This window comes from Anastrepha obliqua, chromosome 4, assembly GCF_027943255.1.
Source record: "Anastrepha obliqua isolate idAnaObli1 chromosome 4, idAnaObli1_1.0, whole genome shotgun sequence".
Classification (NCBI taxonomy): Eukaryota; Metazoa; Arthropoda; class Insecta; order Diptera; family Tephritidae; genus Anastrepha; species Anastrepha obliqua.
Window position 1 is genome coordinate 68,654,336 of NC_072895.1, and position 20,690 is coordinate 68,675,025.

The window sequence follows — 20,690 nt, forward strand, 5'->3', positions numbered from 1 at the left end:
GAGTAAGTTTAAGGGGTCATGTGAAGAGGTGGTTAGTGTCATACGGAGTGTCTTCACATGCCGGACATATGTTTGGTATGTCGGGGTCAATTCTGGATAAGTAGGAGTTTAACCTACTACAATATCCAGAACGTAATTGTGCCAGTGTTACACGTGTCTCACGGGGAAGCTGGAGATTTTCATCTGCAATAGGTGATGGTTGGTCTCCGATTACGGTCTCCCGATGAATGTCGTTTATTGACTGTCTAAATACTGCCTGGTCCAGTAGATTTCTGTCAGTTTTGTCCTGGATCTCGTCGGTATAGTTTAAAAGGTGTCTCCTGACGCGCCGAGGAGGCGGCTCTGGCTCAAGCAGGTGCCTGTAAGGGTGAAACCTGCGGTAGCATCCCAGCAGGTCGCAATCATACGCCTTACTGTTAAATTCAAATAAAAAATCGAAATTTCGTTTAGCTTGGTGATCTAGTGACTTTATTTACTTTTTTGTATTGATTTAAATTAATTTTAAATTTATTTTCTTAATTTTTTCCCTTTTTATTTTAATTTATTTAATTTACTTTTTCTAACATTTGTTTGTGACTTATTATATAACGATGCGTGACATGATATTATTTCGGATATTATGGATGAATTCGAAAACACATTAAGGCAAAGTGTTATTAGTCGCTTTAATTTGAAAAAAAAAATGCCAAAATTGCACCGCATATTGGACATTATCAAGTGTTGAGGCTTAGAAAAACAATATATATGTAGATCATACTTCGTTTTATTGCGTTTTCGAATGCAGTCTCACTTTCTTTCTTCATTAACAGATACAATAGTAAATTTGATTGAAATATGAAATATTTTTTCTTACAATAGTTTGAAAACCCATATTTATTTAATGGTCTGCGCTCTATCTATAAATTATTAAATTGAAAACATAATTTACTAAACAATCAAATTTAAAAAGAATTTTATGATTATCATGATCACGTCCTAAAATGTCCAAAACAACAAATTGGTGAGCTAATAAAATGCTTAGGTGCATTTAATTTTTTCACATTCTAATAAATGTCTATATATGTATGTATGTAAGCAAATCAGCAGCAGAGAATATATGCACTTTGCTGACGTCCCTTTTGCTTTCGACGATTTAACTTAATTTTATCTTTGTTTTAGTTTCTCTTTTTTCGTTCCTAGATATCAGCTAAAATCTACAACAATTACATAAAATCACAATTAAACTATTCTTCCAACTCGTGAAAAATTTGACAAACAAAGTAAAATGTGTAATTTGGTATTTTAGTTTAAGTACCATAAATATAGATTTTGTTTTCTAATTTTTTATTTTCCAGTACATGATTTGTTTTAGTAAAAATTTCAAAAATATTAAGTCACTTAAAGCACATAGTTGCATTTTGCTAAAAAAACAAACGTTGGATGAAATAATCACTTCTGCATAGCCTTGTTATATAATTACGTATGTATGTATGTATAAATGAAAGTATGCAATTTTGAGTTAAAAAGCTTTGAAGTCAATAAATTGTGTTACTCTCTTTCATTTCAATGAAATTAATTTAGCCATAAAGTACTGTGTAAACAGTTATAACTATACATATATATTTATTATCTTAAAAGATTTCCAATAATCAAGAATATTCACAAAATAAAACCTGACCTTACTAAAATATTTATAAGCTGTGAGACGACATCAAATTTTGATTGTACATATGTATGTATATGGAAATATGTATCTGTTATGCTTACAAAATTATCTAAAAGTTTTTTTAACGGCGCAAAACATACTACGAGTATTATTATTATTATTAACCCTTGGCATGCCCGTTAAGTACCAATTGCATATTCGATACACCGTTCGATTGCTTTACTTTGCTGGCGTTAGTGGCGGTTACCTCTTCTATAATTAAATAAACAAACAAACAGAAAAATAGAGTAATTATGTAGGTGTGTAGGCATTGTGACTCGTGCATACTACAATATATAATATGTACGACAAAATAGAGAATATTTGTAATTTGAATGAAATGGCAAGAAAAATATAATGCGCAAGCAATGCTTAGTAAAACATTAATTTTAAATACATCTCTTAGACTGCCTACTTGCAAGTTGTTGCGCCATTTGTGTTTTCGGCCGAGTGTGGCATTAAGGTCTACACTCGAAAATAAAAAATAAATTACCGCTAAATGCCTATTTGCTTCTTAAATCGTACCTAAACCAACGACTGTTCTATGTAAACTACGAAAATGAAGTCTCCAGTTTCCAACAAATTAAATCTGGGGTCTTATACGGTGGCATATTAGGTCCAATTCTGTACCTAATTTTTAAACACAAACTGCCAACCAAAAATTGTGTTCTAACCGGTACTTTTGCCGCCACAGAAGCCTCTTCTAAGATCCAAATTGGCTTAAATAAAATCCAGAAATAGCTAAAGGGCTCCTGAGCTGGCGCTTGAAAGTAACGAGAAAGCACCACCTCAATTCCGCAATGTTATACTGCCAAATACCTAAATAAATAGGCATTCATTTGGATAAACGCCTTGTGGAAAAAGCATACCTTTGGCAAAAGGAAAGCCCTAAGATTAATATTTCGAAACATGTATTGACTGTTAAACCATAAATCCCCCTCCTAGTGGACAAAAAATCTGTACTCAAACTAGCCTGGACTTATGGAGTCTAAGTGTGGGGCGCAGCATCAAATTCAAACTTGGAAATTTTGCAACGTTTTCAGTTCAAGACCCAACGCATCCTGGTAAAGGCTTCGTTGTACGTGACGAATGCCCAAATCCATCGGGAATTAAAAATTCCTTTAATAAAAGAGGGAATAAAACCAATTTGGGAATTTAACCAGCGAATACCGAGATACTTTTCCAACGCACCTAAATGAACTGGCCTCTGATCTCATGTCACCATGACGTGTCTGTTTAACACCGATCCACCTTCCTCTAAGAGCTACCTATAAAATGTTAATTTGTTAATTTGTTTGTAGAATTTCACAGGAAATCCACGATACTTCTTTAATGAAGTCAAATATTTGGAAAAGGTCTTCTATGAATTATTAGTATAGATAGAATACAAAAAAAAAAAAAAAAAACCAATATCAAAGATTGTCACTACTGCAGAACTCCTATGCGGTTACAACATATACCTCATACAACATATACCTCATACGTAAAACCATGCACAGGACATGTATACATTTTATGCGTATTATAAAAAATGTTAGCAATATGAAATTTATTGCTTTTGGTTTTTGTATGAATGTATAAGAAAATCGATTTGTTTAAATTGAATAAAAAAACAACGGTATTTTGTTCCGTAAGAAAATTCAGAATATAACACTACACGTCACGTATTTGCTTATTGCTTGGTTCTAAAGAGGTTAACTTTTGACCTTTATATTATTAAGCAAAATAGTCTTGTTGACCGGTGTTATGCACAAAAATTAATATATTGCAAATATTTTCACTTTTAAACCCGTGGCAAATTATGGTGGCAATAAATTAGGGGTTACTAACAGCTTTGCATAGAATTGATTAGGATCTCAGACATTTGTAATTATTTTATTTTATTTTTTTTTTGTAAAAATAGGTTTGTTTTACGTACTCAATAATTACTGCATTCTTACAAAACCGTTACTCTGCTGCATAATTGCAGCACATAAATAGTGTTTACAGTTTAAGTTGTTGTTGTGAAAGTGATTGCCAACATTTCATTTTCATCTCGAAAGCTAGATGTCGCAGTGCTGCCAGAAATTGTAATTCGAACGCAGCGCATCTTGGCATAACGAACAATACTGTAGTAATTATATAGCAAAAAAAAATCAAAAGAGTTTTATAAACGTACTGGCCATTAAATTACGGACGATGCAAACAAAAAATAATATTTTTTGAACAGCAAATAAATAAAGTTAAACCTTGATAAGCGATAAACTCTATAATAGAGATGAAATATAATATAATGCCTTAACTTCAACTTTCGAAACTCTCTATAAGAGAGAAACAGTTATGTGAACGTCATTTTCACACCTTAATCTAAATATGTATTTATGTAACTGAGGCTGCCATTACCCAATGTCTCCGAAACTCGAGTGAATCATATTTTATGTTGTAATAACATAGGTCACAGTTTTTTTATCGTAATTTTCTAGAATGGTTAAGCATCATTTTCGAAATCATCAATTTGTTAACGCTAATACATTTTGGCGGACGCCGTAGCTGAATGGGTTGGTGCGTGACTACCATTCGGAATTCAGAGAGAGAACGTTGGTTCGAATCTCGGTGAAACACCAAAATTGGCAGGCAATGGCAAACCTCCAAGTGTATTTCTGCCATGAAAAAACTCCTCATAAAAATATCTGCCGTTCGGAGTGGGCTTGAAACTGTAGGTCCCTCCATTTGTGGAACAACATCAAGACGCACATCACAAATAGGAGGAAGAGCTCGGCCAAACACCCAAAAAGGGTGTACGCGCCAATTACAAGTGTGCGCCATATATATATATATATATATATATAATACATTTAAGTTTACAAAAAAGTTCGAGATCTAGAAAATACCTACAACTGCAAATAATGAAATTTAGTAAAGAGAAAAGGTTCCAGAATTCTGACCTATTGCACTCTCCATTAATGGGATTAGTAAAGAAAACGTAAATATCCTCATTTCTCCAAACAATTATACGCACAAATTTTGTTTCCTTTGTTTTTACATGTAAAGGAGGTTTCAATGTAGATAAATTTCTATAATCGAAGAAGATCGAGGCCACATTCACGGTTTACATTTTTATCAAAGTGAGTTTTAAGAACGAGCAATATTTGGAAATTATTCAGAATCACTACCGAAATTTTGAGTCGGTTCTCATAACTTTCAGAGCTCTTGCTTCATATACAGAAATTGGAATATCCTCACAAGATCAAATTAATTAAAAAATAAAGATTATTAAGCATTCGAAGCGCTAAGATATCGCCAGAAATCTGGAAAAAGATAAATTATCGAACGCAATATTGCCCCCGTTTCCGCCGTTAATGTGTGGAATATTGGTGGAAAATTGGCTCGAGTCGAGCCATATCAAATTTTATACTTAATTTTAACATGTAAACTACACTTGGAATAGATTTAATACGACCGATATCTCAATCTATCTATTTCATAAAAAATTTCATTAGTCCCTGCTGAAAAATCGGATACTTAATACATTGTGACACTATTTACCTCTACATCCAACTAAGTAAGGTGTTTCTTTTGATTAAAAAAAAAATTGTTAAATTAAGTAAATAAAATAATTTAATGAACAGATGCTGTATATCAATGAAATAACCTGTCAGCGGCAATAAAAACAAAAAACGTTAACATATCGAACGCTAACCCTTAAAAGATCACAATTAACATCTTAAAACATATCTGTGGACTTTTAACAAAACAACTTAAGGGGACTTATACGTATGTATTATGTAACAAAATTGCTGAGATTCATAATCTTAGTTTTGGAACGGGTGTTCTTGATTTATTGCTCCTTAAAGTCAGAAATCCACAGCTTTTAACTTAACTTTTTTATTAATTAAAAAATTCTTTATTTTGACTTTTACGCGAGAGCAGTCCAGTTAACAAGTGCCAAATAAGATTGACGTTTCCACGACAGTCGGTTCTACGTTACCGAAACGACCCGGATTTATATCCGGCCAAGGACTGTCACAACAACAACAACAACAACAACGATTAGCGTACGACGCCATTTGCAAAAATTATAAATCTTTCAAAGGGGTGTCACCTTGAATAAACACGATTTTGAGTAACGTCTTTCTCGTCGTTAGTGTGGAATTAATGTGCATGCTTCATATGTAAAAATACGCTAATTGTAGTTCAGTTTCTATTTATATAGCTTGGTTAGTTGTTATTCCGCGCAAAGTGGGCATTCCGGTATTAAGTCGGTATGTTAGCAGTAATAAGATATTATAAATATGAATTTAGTGTGTATTTCATCAAAACCATTTTCAATTTCTAACTGTTATCGTAAATATTTCCACATTCTTCATTCAAATTCTTCTTGCAATCACATTGGTCAGTAACTAATAAATATGTACGTTGTAGATAATAAGAACTAATATTATTTTCGTATATATGTTTGTTGTTATTGACTATTGGTATAAATTATATTTAAAAAAAAGTTAGTATTTTTAAGGTTAAGCGTTAGATTCTAGCTCTTCCTTTCAGTACATAAATTTGTTTAGTAGAAATTTTACTAAAATTTACAATATTATACAATACACAGCGCAGTAAACTGTCATGTGTATAGATTTACATATACATACATATGTGCCTGTATATGTATACATATGCATAGTATATATAAATATTATTAGCGAGCAATTAGCGAATAGTATACTACAGCGGTGCTACATTTATTTATTTTACTTATACTAAATGCTATATTGATATTTAGGTAGATTAGGCGGGTAAGCAAGCAAGCAAGCAGTCATTATCAACAAGTGCATTAATCACTTTCGACAATGTCGTCACATTTAGTTTCACTAGTTTTGCTCCCATCCTTACCAGGCAAAGGGTGCCAGAATTTCTTTGTCGTACTCCAGTCCTCACGCAACGACAAGTTGAACATCGAATATGCTGGATCGCCAGTAACCTCTTTCACGATATTCAAGAATGTCGGCATATAATTTTTAAGCGCATCGCCGCTATGTGATGAGTAGGTTTCCAAGAGGATCAGCCCTTTGCAACTGCAAAATCATAAAATTATAATTTTTTTTTTTTTTTTTTCAAAATCACGAAACTAAATGAAATATTTTGCAGCCTACCGTGGATGGCTTGGTTCCTTGTAGATGTCTAATTGGAAATATTGATTATTGATGAGGAAGCAACGGCGCTTCTTATAGATGGTAAAATGTGCATCGTCACGTTGCGCCAACAAGTTCATGTAGTCGCGATGTGTTAGTTGTGTCTTCACCTCAATGCGCGACTGTCCATGCACATTGGGACGGCGTATAGTGTGGATATAACTCCAATGATTCTTTTGGCCACGTTTGCGCAAACGCGCTTGTACTTTCGGTCCTGAGGATTGCAAGTAGTGATGTACAACATCGAAGTCTTGAAACGGTGGAAATTCAGAGTCAGGTGGTAGTGAAGCAACTGTAATAGAAAGTCGAAAGCAAAATGTGTTACAATTATTTAGAAATAAATAAAAATAAATATATTAAAATAAATAGTTGGCCAAAGTTAATTAACATACCAAGAAATTTGAATTTTCTTGATGTGGCAAGCAGACGATCGCCAATGTCGATGCCAACTTTCTGGCATACTGCCTCAATTAAGCGATTCATTTTGGTTTCAAAATTTGTTGAATTATCTATGACATCGAAATATGGATGACCAACCCAGGCGGCAGCAGATTTATAATCTAAATCACGTGCCATGTCAACGCCCTCGGAGCGGCAGGCATGATCCTAAAATTTAGAAAAAAAAAAACAGTTTTATAAAAATTGTATATATGCATAAAAATGTGAGAAATTGCTAAATTTAGTAGTATATTTTTGTTATTTTTACTGCGCTTACTAGCATTTTTCTTCATACCATAGCTTTTCAATCATTTTTAAGCTTGAGAATGTTGGAAAACTTTACCTGAGAAGGCCTCTTTAAAATCTTTTGAATAAAAATTTATTTATGAAAAAGTGTTTTAGTAAACATTTAAGTATTTTTGTGAAGTTTTCGTACAAAATATGTTGCTACACGTATAAGCTCTTAGGCAAAGTTTTAGATATAAGTATATGAATGAAGCTTAGCACATATTCCTTGTTACTTGGAAGAGTAATAATAAAAAAATTTAAATTAAATACGAATTCTTGATATTTTGGGTATTTGTATTATGACGGTCTTCTAGTAAATGCGCAATATGTACACAGCACGGGTCTCAATTAAGTTCAGTTAAGTTTTTAATGTAAACTTGAACTGACACAACACAACTTTTAGTCTAAGAGCTCATGACCAAAAAACCCAACATATTTTATACTTCTTGAAATTTTGTGAGATTAGTTTTTAATATTATACTAGAATCGATATCCGGCGGGCTGGCTGCTCAATAGCGGCCTTAATTATGCGTTTTTATTTTTTAAAATTGTTAATAAAAAACATTTACTCAACATATTTTATACCACTTGAAATTTTAACAGAATTTCATTTACGGTCTGTATGAAATGAAACGATGGTTGCCGGCAACAAATTTGGAAAATTTCATTCCTGTGAGTGCGAGCGAGACCGACTTACGTGAATGTGGGCGCGCGAGAGAGAGCGTATATCGTTTATATACTGGCTCTCTCGCACGCGCTGGCTCTACTTTTTCACTAGGAATTTTGAATGGTTATTCATAAGTCGCCATCTGCCTGCAATACAATAGGGGCGGTATTCAAGGACAACAGTGTCCGGACTCAAAGTACGATGTCATGTATAGTTAGTTCTTTCCACAGTGTTGGCTAGTAAAGACGTAAATTTTAACTTTTCGTTCGATTTTCTTACTTGTTATTTAAAATGGAATCTTCCATCAAGTGCGTTTTTTGTAACAGTAAAAGTACAAATGATAAACTCGTTGCTTTTACCGTGCATACGTTAAAAAAGTGCCGGGAAGTGTTGGACATTCGGAAAAAATTTAATTTAAAATATAAAGATGTTATTTTGCCAGCATCAGAATGTGATGACGGCTATCATATAAAATGCCATAAACTGTTCTTAGCAGTCATGAAAAAGTATTATGAAAAAAAGGCACTTACATCATCGGATATTTCAGTTCAAACAGGTATGAAAATATTTATTTTACTGTAATACTAGTTCCGATTATAATTTTTTTTTTGTATTCAAATGTATTTTCACAGATGAACCGACACCAAGCACTTCATCTGCTCACGAAATAGAACAAACACATCAGGAAGGTCAATCTGCCATACAAGAAGCTTCAGGTGAAAAATTAACGGAGGCAGCATTAAGTGTGGCGCAGGATATTTGTGCATTTTGTAATAAAAAATATAAAAAATTCAAAGGACGTCAGGCACCACTTGTTAGAGGAGAAAAAAAAATTCTCATTGAAGCCTTGGCAGAATATTTAGATGTTGTGAGAGATAGTGAACTTTTTAAGTCACTTTCTAACGAGCCTCCGCACTTATTTTATCACAAAATCTGTCGGGTTGAATATTTTAATAATTTAAAAAAAATAAAAAGACAGCCGGTATAAAATATATTGACTTGTGCTTTCATCAACGCACTTTCAACATGGGCTGGCAGTACTTTGGGACCATGAGAATGGGCTGGCAACCATCGTTTCATTTTATACAGACCGTAAATGAAATTCTGTTAAAATTTCAAGTGGTGTAAAATATGTTGAGTAAATGTTTTTCATTAACAATTTTAAAAAATAAAAACGCATAATTAAGACCGCTATTGAGCAGCCAGCCCGCCGGATATCGATTCTAGTATTAAAAAACTAATCTCACACAAAATTTCAAGAAGTATAAAATATGTTGGGTTTTTTTGGTCATGATCTCTCGGTCTATTTGGATAGTTTAAAAATCAATTGTTAAAAATATGGAACAAAATACCAAATGAAGTCGTTAGTTCCGCCTGCGAAAGTTTTCTAAGCCTGTGAGTCAAATACAAAAAATTTAAGGTGAAAGAATTAAACTTGAATTAAGCTTCGATTTAAGTAATATATGAATTTGTATATGCTATACTTTGTTATCGAAATAAAGCTATTAATACCGTTATTATTAAAAAAGCGACAGTTATTATTTTACACGCTGTATATTTATTTTTTGAAGCCATATAAAACCTAAGCATTTTCTTTACAAGTATTCGTACATCTCCAATAAAGGTAAATACATATGTATGAACATACGACTACTACATCCCGCTTTGGTTTATATTTTCAAAGCGCACTAAACAATAATAACTAAAGTTATGAGAGCTACATGACGTTGGCCTTTTGGCTAATTTTAATTAATGTGATATGTTATCAATTTATACAAAAACAAAGAACAAATACGTTACCTCAGTGGTGTAGAAATCTTCAGCGCCATTAGCCGCGGAAACCAAATGCAAAATCTGATTGTAACGATTATCACGCAATTCCACAGGATTCCAGTTGTTTGCAGACATCATTTTCTCCCATTTATCTTTCGAGATATCTGCATTTGTATGTATTAAAATAAATTTGATATCAACTAGTTAATTTAAGTAGGTAAATATACTATATACAGGGTGGTCCACATAGTTGTTGTTTTTTTTTGTTGCTTGAATCATAGTTAGTTTGACAGTCATAGCTCTTTCCAGCTGGAAATCTTGACAGAAAGTATCATATCTCCGTGGCACGAAATGAAACTCTGCACGCTTGAACAACGTTGGGAAATATTGCATCGTCAGAGAGAGTGACGGAGTTTAGAGCGGAGGCATCATTGGCATTTTTTTTTTATATGCTGCTTGAAAAAATTAAAAAATACCGAAAGAATTGGTATTTGTGCATTTGTTTTAATTTTAACAAAGAAACCACCCTTTCATATGGACCACCCTTTATATATATACTTATACATACATATATGTTTGTACTTACATGCACTGGCATCCATGACGCCACGATCACAGATAATCAAACAATCACGTTGACTCGATTGTCCCAATTCAAAGTAGGTATTCTCGATTTGTATCATTGTACGTATTAGATTCTCTTGAAACTTAAAAGCTGCAATGGAAATGGTCTGATTAATTATTTACTCATACGAATGAAAATTGTTGCCTGGTGGTAAACCAAGCATTTCGATAACAAAATTCATTGCTTTGCGCAATATTTATATGCATTTTAAGAAGAAACAGTTGCAAGCAAGAAACCCACAAAAAACATAGAATTTGTGCTGAATAGTGGCCAATGATTAACTGATTGCTCGAATAGCCAGATGATTTGTGTATTTCGGCAGATGAATGATGGGAATATGAAATGATTAGCCCCAACGTACATACATAAATGGATTCGTTTGATTGCGCATACATTTTTCAATATAATGTAAAAAAAGTCAAATTCTTAACTGAATGCTGAAAATGTTCTTTAAATATGATACTAGAGGTAGTTCAGGTCAATGAAATAAGTTACTATATTGCTTAATTGCTAAACTTTGAAAAAAAAAAAAAATATTATCAATTGAAAAAGTTTATATATATATGTATAAGTATGTATGTATATTTAATGCAAGAAATATTTAAAATTTTTAATTATATGAATATAAATTAGTTCAGAAATAAAATAATATCAAGCTAAAAAAGTAGAAAAGGGGATGAGCGGCAAACATTGTTAGAAAACCTTCTTTTATGGCTTTAAATTCGAAACCATAATTCAGGAATTACAAGCAGAAATATTTGAGCCAAAAATCATTTAATTTGGTTGCTCATTATTATTTCCACATAAAGAAGTATGGTATTTTCAAATTTAAACGAGTTTAGCACATTTAAAATTGTTATTTTTGCATCTTCGTCTAAGACCTGCCAAGGTGGAAACCACTTTCAACATAGCCTCGGCACCACCAGCAGTTATCGTATTGAGTACTTTCTGGACTGGAGTACCTACCTATTCGCATGACTACCTAATCAACGGAGCCGATGTAAGTTGATTCAGTGTACTATGTTGATGCCTTCGTAAAGTTGTATAGCTCCTGGCTGGCTTTTTTTGCGAACTTTTTATTAAAAAAAAAAACATAATAAAAAATTTTCCATTACGTTAAAATGGCAAATTGTATATTAGAATATGCAAAAAGCTGCACAGTTTTTAATTAGCAAATATTCAATTTAGCATTATTTCTTTGTTTTCAAGAAAGGCAGGAATAGTATCGAATATTTGATTTCGTGCACATCGCTAATGTGCAGCATAAATAAATTTTTAAATTTAATTTTTTTTCTTCAAAAAAAGCTTGTAGAAATTCAGCAACTGATATGAACCAGCAGAGTAAGATAAACACGAACCTAGGTTTCATTCATTTAACTTTATTTGGCTGCGATATTAAGCGATTTTTGGGAATCCTTGAAGAGTTGAAATATGCAATTTAGAATGAGAATATTAACCACCTTTGCACGAGCTTCCCTCGTATACCCTCGTACAGCCACATAGAGATAGCTCAGCAAATAAAGATCAAGTGGCTTAATCCGCTAGGTTTAGGAATGCCCTTCTGGGTTGGTGAGACAAAATAGAGGAGTTGCGGTTTTTAAATTAGCTTCGCTTAGCACGACGAACGAACGACGCGCTTTGCTCAACTCACTTATTTCTTACTTCTTCTAGCCTTTAATCGAATTTCGCATTTAAGCTTGATTTAAAACATAATGCAATAATAACAATGTTGCAAGTTTGCGTTTAAATGAAGAGCTTTTTATTTATTTAATTCCTAATAAATATTGCTACAGAATGAAAAAATAAGATATGCTTTAGAGTTTTTATTCAAAAGTTTTTGAACAAAAATAAGGGGCTTTTAATTAAATTTCTCCGAGAGAAGCTAGTTTGTGTAATAAAATAAAGTGAGATACCGTGTCGAAGGCTTAGGAAAAATCAATATAAACATAATCAACTTGCAGCCCATTTGAAAACATGCTATATCAATGCAATATTCGCTTAGGCGGTTAGGTACTGTGACGATAAAGAAAAATAAGAAGGTTCGGCGTATCTTAAATTAATACTTCATTGACTATTAACCATAAAAACAAGCTGCGGCAGGCACTCTATCAAAAAACAATTTTTAATAAAGTACCGAAAATTACTCAATTTGGTAGGTACCGTACCGCTAGGTATGTCATGCACCAAAACACTCAAGCGGCGACGATATTCGATACATGTAAATTATTGTGTATACATACATGTATGTACACATATGGGCATTAAAATAGGTACGCTGACTTTATCTATCGATCTCTTTGTGTCGTTTGGAAAAATAAAAAACTATTATTGAAATTTCGCTTTTTTTACAATTGACATCACTCCTTCGTTGTGAATTTAAAAGACCCATTATATTTATTAAGTTGCGTTATTGGTTACACAGATTCGGTTACTTTCATAAAGTGTAATTTTTCGTGACCACTACAATAGTTACTTTCCGGATAACTCTTGCCTTTCAACTAATTAAGTGAAAAATATTAAATGTTACGTAATGGCATAAACAGACAGACGGTGGCGTTAATCGGGAATAATGACTTAATTCGGAATTATCTTAGAAATTAAGTGCAAGTAATCCGGATCAACTACTAGACTGAATTGACATAAGTTAAGAGGATTAGGGGAATTTTCGATGGCGATACTGCCGAAAAACGACAGTTAATATCTATTGAACAAGAAAGACTGGATGCAATGCAAATTTGCACTAACTCGTTCGAAATTACATTCATTATTTTGATATTTCGGAGCAGTTTGAGAAATAGCAATTTAAGTTTTTTTATATAAATAATGTTTTTTAGTATCAGGACAGCTAATACCCCTTTTTGTTGTCTGCGGTCCATCTCTTACTTGTGGCGTGCGTCTTTATGTTGTTTCACAATTTTAAGCCGACTCTGAACGGCAGATATTTTTTTAATCAGGAGCTTTTTTCATGGCAGAAATACACTCGGAAAGAAATACACCATTACCTGCCGAGGGGCGACCGCTATTAGAATAACCTTTTTCTTAATTTTTATCTTTCACCGAGATTTGACCCTACATTCTCTCTGAATTCCAAATGGTAATCACGCACCAACCCATTCAGCTACGGAAGCCGACTTTAATCTGTTGAAAAAAGCAAATTGAAGAAAGAGGAACAATTTTACTCAAGAGCACAAATCATGGTGTGGATCATAGGGTATGAAAAAATGGTATAACATAATTTGGAAAATTTATTTTAATTCATTTGGAAATGACGTTGGACGAAATGTGAGACGTACTAAAGGACAATAGTCCTCACTGCGGTTAACAAGAAAAATAATTAAGCCCAATGCCAGCAACATAATTATTTGGAGATGCTTCACTTGGTATGGAGCTACTAGTCCAATCACCTCTCTAACCAATAAAACGGGCAAATTTATTGACAACGACATGCTAGCATCACCATTTTTTGAGAAGAATATGCCACTTCGACGACTTTATATGCAAAACACTCCTCAATGTTAGTGCGTGAATGACTTTCACAAATAATGTTAAAGTTATGTGTTGGCCAAGCCAACATAATATTCTACTATATGAATTAAAACCCGCATACAGTTAATATCTGTTATTATTAATTTAAAAAACTTGCATTTTCGCTCCCACGTACCCATGTACCTATTTTAATGACCATATGTGTATATGTACATATGTATATGCACGTAGATTCCCATTATTGAATAAGACAGTATTTTTATAGAAACAATCTGACATTCCACATATGTTGAAATAATATAGAAATCCTATTACTCATTGCAGGAATAAACAATGGAATTGACAATACGTATTTATTTAATGTCTGCAACACAATGTAAGGCATAGTTCGCAATCGCATTTCAAGTTGTTGATTTTTATGATCAAATTATGTTGTTTACAACCTTTGAATACTTTTTCAGCAAAGACCCAAAAGCTGATAGTGGCCTTTTGTTGGCTGAGTATTCCCTTAACTTTGTAGCAAGCAGAGCAATCAAGAAGAATTCAACAATCACAATTGCGTATGCTAATTGAATATTAAAAAACGTCTGTATTCGCTAAAATAAAAATAATCAATTCGAAATGTGGAATTACACATACGCCATGATAATTACACCAAACACCATAAATAATTGTTTTTGTTGATGTATGTTTTGCGAAAAGAAAATAAATTCGCTACAGTCATTTGACAATCGACCGTAGGAAGAACTTTTTATGGCGATTTTGATTGTTTTATTTAATTTTTTGTTTTTGTAATACATACATATGTATGTATATAGGTATTTCAGTGATTTTCCTACACTGTACCGTAGAACATTCTCAAAATTTATTTACCCCAAAGTCAGCTGCTGTTTGACGTTTGCCGCTTTTCGTTGCGTACACAACCAACCACCCCCCAGTAGAGAGCAAGTGCGATTTGTTTTTCCCTACAATAATTTAATTAGTGTAAAAACATACGAAAGCAAAAATAGTTCGCAAGTCGCTACTGCACTGATGCAATCAACTGCACAGCTATGTGTATGTGCATGTGGATATGCATATTTGTGCATTTGGATCACGATTGTACTATTATTCAATTACCGTTCAGCGAAATTTCAAAGCATTTAATACTTACATACATTTTATACTTAGAAGCCGGTAGATTATTGAAATGCTATTTGTTTATTTAATTTTGTTTAGTTATTTTTATTTTTATTTTTTTTTCAAATTTATATATGTATGTATGTACATATGTAGAACTTTTGTTGATAGGAGTATTGAATGACAATAATTTACACAGAACAAGATACGCGTGCCAGTTATTGGTTTCCCAGGAAATTACCTACTATTTAAGCAAAATAAACTATTTAGTCCTAGAAGACCTAGTCCTTTTTTCATGGCAGAAATACAATCAGAGGTTTGCTATTACATTCACGGAGATTCGAACCTATGCACCTCTGAATGGTAGTCATGCCACAGTCGTGATACTTCTGTTTTTTTCAAACTGATTAAGATAGCGCAAAAAATGGGTCTGGAGTGAACGAGGGCAAGACGAAGAATCTTCTACTATCAAACAAACCGGCGTCTCAGCAGTGACGTAGTAATAATTTGGAAGTAGTAGAAAGCTTCGTTTACTTACGACTCTAGAGTAGTCGCGCCTTTTCATGAAAAGTGAGTACTATTCTGCCGATATTTTTCGCAATTAAAAACAAAATGAAATATACACCAGCCGAGAAAGTAACGATTTTCGAACTTTACAACAAAAATAATAATTTGTTAAAACTTACTTACAACAATCTTAAATTTTAATGAGCTGCTACAACAACAACAAGGCCGACTTAAGGCTAGTCCGACTATATATTTATTCTTTCAACTACGAGTAAATTTTATACAGTATATCGATCCATCATCAGTAACATTTTCCATCGCCAACTCGTATGGGTCCATTAATATTCCGTAGAATTCTCTCGAGCACTCGAAGAACCACCTCATTTTATATAATAGCTCAAGCGCCTGCGTCATACCGTAAGACGGGCATGATTTGTTTGATTAGTTCTATATTTGTCGTCGAGCGTGCCTACTCCTTAATCATCGACTTAGTCCAAGAGAACACTTTTGGTCAATACAGATCCTGGCTAGAGTGCTCACCCTATAAGAGATGTTTATTAAGGAGGCCTATACTGTGTCCAGAAGACCAGGTGCAGAAGGTCTTGACTTTAATTAATCGCGAGGTTTGTTTCTAATAAAACGAAGATCATTGAAAAATATTGTACGGTGTTTTCTATAGCATTTTTTAAAAGATACCATCTGGTGACCTACCTTTATTTATAATTTACAAAAAAATCCGACACCTGTCATAATATTGAGTTTAAATATAGCGGATTTCCGCAACCAGATTACGGTATTCAAGATACTCATTTAAACCGTAAGATACAGCAGTCAAAAGATTGTTGTTGCTTCCTTTATTGATATTGAACTTAACTAAATATTATTAATGATATGGAAAAGATATGCGGAAACATGTCAAACAAATTGATATTTTCCAAATATTTTATAAGAAATATGTTTACCGACTTGTCCGCTTCCCGGCATTTATTTTTATTTTTACTTTTTTTCGACGTTGGATCAATTATCGCTAATCTGATTGTTTAAAAGTAGTTTAGATTGATAAGATGTGAAACCCCGCAAATCGAGCACATTTAAACATTTTATGAGACACTCTTAACTGAACTACAAAAGAACAAACCGATATAGGGCCCATTACCAGGAATAAATAGACACCAACCACCATTCATATATATTGAAATACTTTAAAATTATACGATTGAACGAAACCAGTACTTTTTAAGAATGAATATCGTGTATACTGAAAAATTTACCAGTGACGCACGTTGATAGTCATATGGCCGACGATCACTTTCCGGCGTTCAAAGTTGGAAATGATAAGACGTCATACAACTACGCACATACCTACGCATATGTACTTATGTAGTCTCTTCCAAAAAGTTTCCTCGGAACTAGTGCAAAATTAGTACACAGGGGAACAGTTGGTCGGTTTTGCGATAACATTCTCGTCCAGAATACTACGCTTCCTAATCCTGTGAAAGTCGAAAAATAAGGTACACGATCTTCTCGCACATTATGGAAGTAGCCTCCTTTAATGATTGGGTCACTAGTTCGAATAGCAATGGGAGGAGGTGGGGATTTTGAATGCAACAAATATGTAATGTTGTTATGTGGTTTTGAACTTTAATGGATTTAAATAAAGATAGGTTAATTTTAGGAAATATGATATAATAAATATTATTCAGTTTAGGTAATTTACACCCAGCATTGAAAAATTATAGTACAAGTGGCAAATTATAGTAAAGTGTTCGCCTTTCCGCAGATGGGATCGGATATTGATTTCCTGAAAGCCACACCGTTACAGTAAGCGGTTGCGACAGCGGCACCAGCGCGAAGTTCCTATTTTTTTGTTTCTACTCGGTTCTGAAATACACTAAATTTTTTCCCCCCAAATAATTCAACCTATTGAACTCTCTAAAAGAGAACACGTTCAGTATTGCGCAACAATAGAACAGAGAACGAATACAGCCTCCTAATGAACAAGTTCTAAACTAGTCTGATTTATTGCAGGGCATATGTGTACATTTGGTCTAGACTACCTACTTGCTAACAAATAGCAAAGAAGGGCTGTTAAAAATATGAAATATATACTTTCAATGAGCTACACACACACGCACACTCATGTGTAAGTATGTGCTAAAAATGATCTATTTGCACAAGCTTGAATATCTCATATACATACCTACATGACATAAACGTACTTGTTCATACATATGTAAAAGATCTTAATGCAAATATTTATGTATGTATGTGTGCTCATTAAAACTGAATGATGTACTGAAATGATGAGGCGGCAAGCACGTGATACATTAACAGACATTTTCACCTCAAAGTAATAAGCAATCAGAAACATACACGACGCGTGTGAACATAAGCACATTTGCATGCATAGAAAATGGAAGAACTATTTCGAGTGTTTTTAATATTGGGTTGTTTGTTACTTCTGGGCTTTTTACGAATTTCACACAAAAGTTCCCAGAGCCTTTTGTATGCCCATTCTCGACTTCGGCACGATAAAAATTCCTACTGTGTGCTTATTTACACATACTTTGCCTGTTTAATTTATTTAAAGCACGAGGGTAGTTTATAGATAGTAGTTTATATGTGGTATCTATTATTGACTGCGTTAGGCAGTGGAAATATGTAACTGTCCCTTTATACATATGTATATACACAAAAACATATGTCTATATACAATACTTCTTTCTTTAACTAAATCATCAGCCCAAGTTGGTTCGCGAAAGTTTTCGAAAGCTTCGTTAAAGTTAAAAAATTGCGCCATTGGTTCTATATCACAAACTGCAGCTGCTTTTATTTCAAATGTACAAAACACCAATTATACCTCCCTTCCATCGTAGGTCTGTTTGTATGTATGTATGTATTTTGTGCGGCAATCGAACTCTTTACGTAATCTCTAAACGCTAAATAGTGAGACATTTATTATACTTATACATATGTATGTATGTATGTACTGTATGTTTATATTTTCAGTCAACAGCCTCGAAACGCGTTTTGCCATTCTACCCGGCTATCCATTCTATTGGTTGTTCTTTCTATCTGTTAATTGTAAGTTCTGTCTAGTGCAAAGCGATTTATTATTGAATATTTTGTATATAAATGTAATCAATTTTAATTTTCGTTGGTGAGAAAGTATTTTTTGTTTGGTTCAGTTCTGAGGTCAGAAAATGACGCGGTTTTCTATTTGCGCGGGTGCATAATTTACAAAGAATATATATATATATATAGAATAGCTGGGTATTTCATACATATCCCTATTTAAAAAATGTTTTTGGTTTTTGGTTTTGCATTCGGAGCAAATAAGCCACACTATCAAGGGAAACAATTATCAAACATCAACGGAAACATTGAGCCACTTCAATGTTGCACTTTATTATAAACCTTTTTTTTATGTTCTGATTAAAAGGTTTGAAATTTTTATGAAAAGCTGTCGAATTTTTGTAAATCTTTTACAAAGTTTGAAATTTTGATTTATATATTTTTTGCAGAACGGACTATATTTTTATAAAAAAACATTCTCTAATAAATATCCTATTCCTAAAAAATCTAATTAGGTGCACGTAATTACATACATATGAGTACATACTGTCAGGGTCAAAAGAAAGTGTACACCACATATTGACAAGTTATGAATATTTATTTAGTTTTGTTTTTATAAAAGTATAGTTCAAGCTACAACAAAAACCGTATAACACCCCTTCTGAATTTTGGATTTCGTCTTCTAATCCGCCTCATCTACATCCCGCCTCCGAACGGCAGACGATTTTTTATGAGAACCTCTTTAATGGAAGAAATACACTCGGCCGCTGTTAAAAAAAAAAAATCTATCAGTTGATGCTTAATGCCGGCAGTGAGTTTCGAAGTCAGAGCCTGCCTAATGGTAATCACATGTAAATCCATTCTACTAAGATGACCGGAGGTATACTAGGAGATAATTATATTATATAGACGTAGAAATGGCGGGTTCTGCGGAGACGATTCGAAAATGGCAAGTGAATTGGCCACCAGATGATGCTATTTGAAGCCGTTGAGTTTTTGTTTTTGAGAGGTGTATCAGTAGCCCTAAAATAATTGTTGGACTGAAAGACGAGATGCGAGCTTTTGATCAAATTGAGGCGGGGCTATGTCAAAATGGAGTCCAGAACTTCGACTTTGATAAGTCTGACATACATATTGCTTTGTGATGTCGCTGCCGAGTGTTGGCGTGGCATACAAGCATGCGCGCTAGCTCTGGCTTGGCTCATCAACAGGACATAATTTTCACAGTCCTACAGCTGACATAAAACAAAAAGTGTATAGATATGAAGTGGAATAAACTGTAGTGAAAAAATCGATCAGTAAAAGCCGAAATAGAAAAAAATATATTAATTGTTCCGTCAAAATACAGTTCCGTAATAGCATTGGACTTTGCATATTCGCATCATCTTTTGGGGCTCTTATAGTTGGGACCACAGACTTACCAGACTGTTAAAGGCAGTGACAATGATCCACCATTGGTGTGGGTCATAAGTTCTCCAAGCCAATGATAGTTGGAAAGTACTGAGCAGAAAATTAACAAATTTAACAAAAGGTGCAGCTATAATAAATGTTTCTTTAAAGAGGGCGCTATCTTAATTTAATGCCTATTCTTCTTCCACAGACTTTTATGTTTCCTTTCATGAGTAATGAGGTTTAATTTTTTGTTATCTTTTTTTCATATAGTCGTAAGCATCTTTCTTGTTGATTAAATAAATAAATAAATTATTCAGCATTTATTTATTAGACTAAGTACTTTGATTCTGGAACTGTACATTTACTTTTTACACAAATACTTTGTCAAAAGATTATTTGATAGGCCTCTCGAGAATTTTAGATGCTTCTGTTGAGCGAATGAAATAATAAAAACATTTAAGCTTTTTTATAGAG

At 33.3% G+C, this 20,690-nt stretch overlaps 2 protein-coding genes across 5 annotated transcripts in view; one reads left to right on the forward strand and one right to left on the reverse strand.

Annotated features, from left to right (window-relative positions):
• Positions 1–440: 440 nt before the first annotated feature.
• Positions 441–20,690, reverse strand: part of LOC129246190 (TRPL translocation defect protein 14) — a 41,617-nt gene continuing 21,367 nt past the window's right edge. For 2 of the 4 annotated variants that reach the window (XM_054884779.1, XM_054884781.1), the window contains 7 exons: positions 10,599–10,727; positions 10,040–10,176; positions 7,628–7,648; positions 7,239–7,452; positions 6,808–7,138; positions 6,548–6,729; positions 441–1,897 (listed from right to left, as the gene is read on the reverse strand). In XM_054884779.1, coding sequence (XP_054740754.1) covers positions 1,806–1,897; positions 6,548–6,729; positions 6,808–7,138; positions 7,239–7,452; positions 7,628–7,648; positions 10,040–10,176; positions 10,599–10,727 — 1,106 coding nt within the window. In that variant the 3' untranslated portion in view covers positions 441–1,805. The remainder of the gene's footprint in view (positions 1,898–6,547; positions 6,730–6,807; positions 7,139–7,238; positions 7,453–7,627; positions 7,649–10,039; positions 10,177–10,598; positions 10,728–20,690) is intronic. The other 2 variants (XM_054884780.1, XM_054884782.1) reach the window with 1 other exon arrangement.
• LOC129246191 (uncharacterized) lies at positions 8,200–9,281 on the forward strand. The gene is made up of 2 exons (XM_054884783.1): positions 8,200–8,795; positions 8,872–9,281. The coding sequence occupies exons 1-2, from the start codon at positions 8,531–8,533 to the stop codon at positions 9,225–9,227; spliced, it is 621 nt and encodes a 206-aa protein (XP_054740758.1). The 5' UTR covers positions 8,200–8,530; the 3' UTR covers positions 9,228–9,281.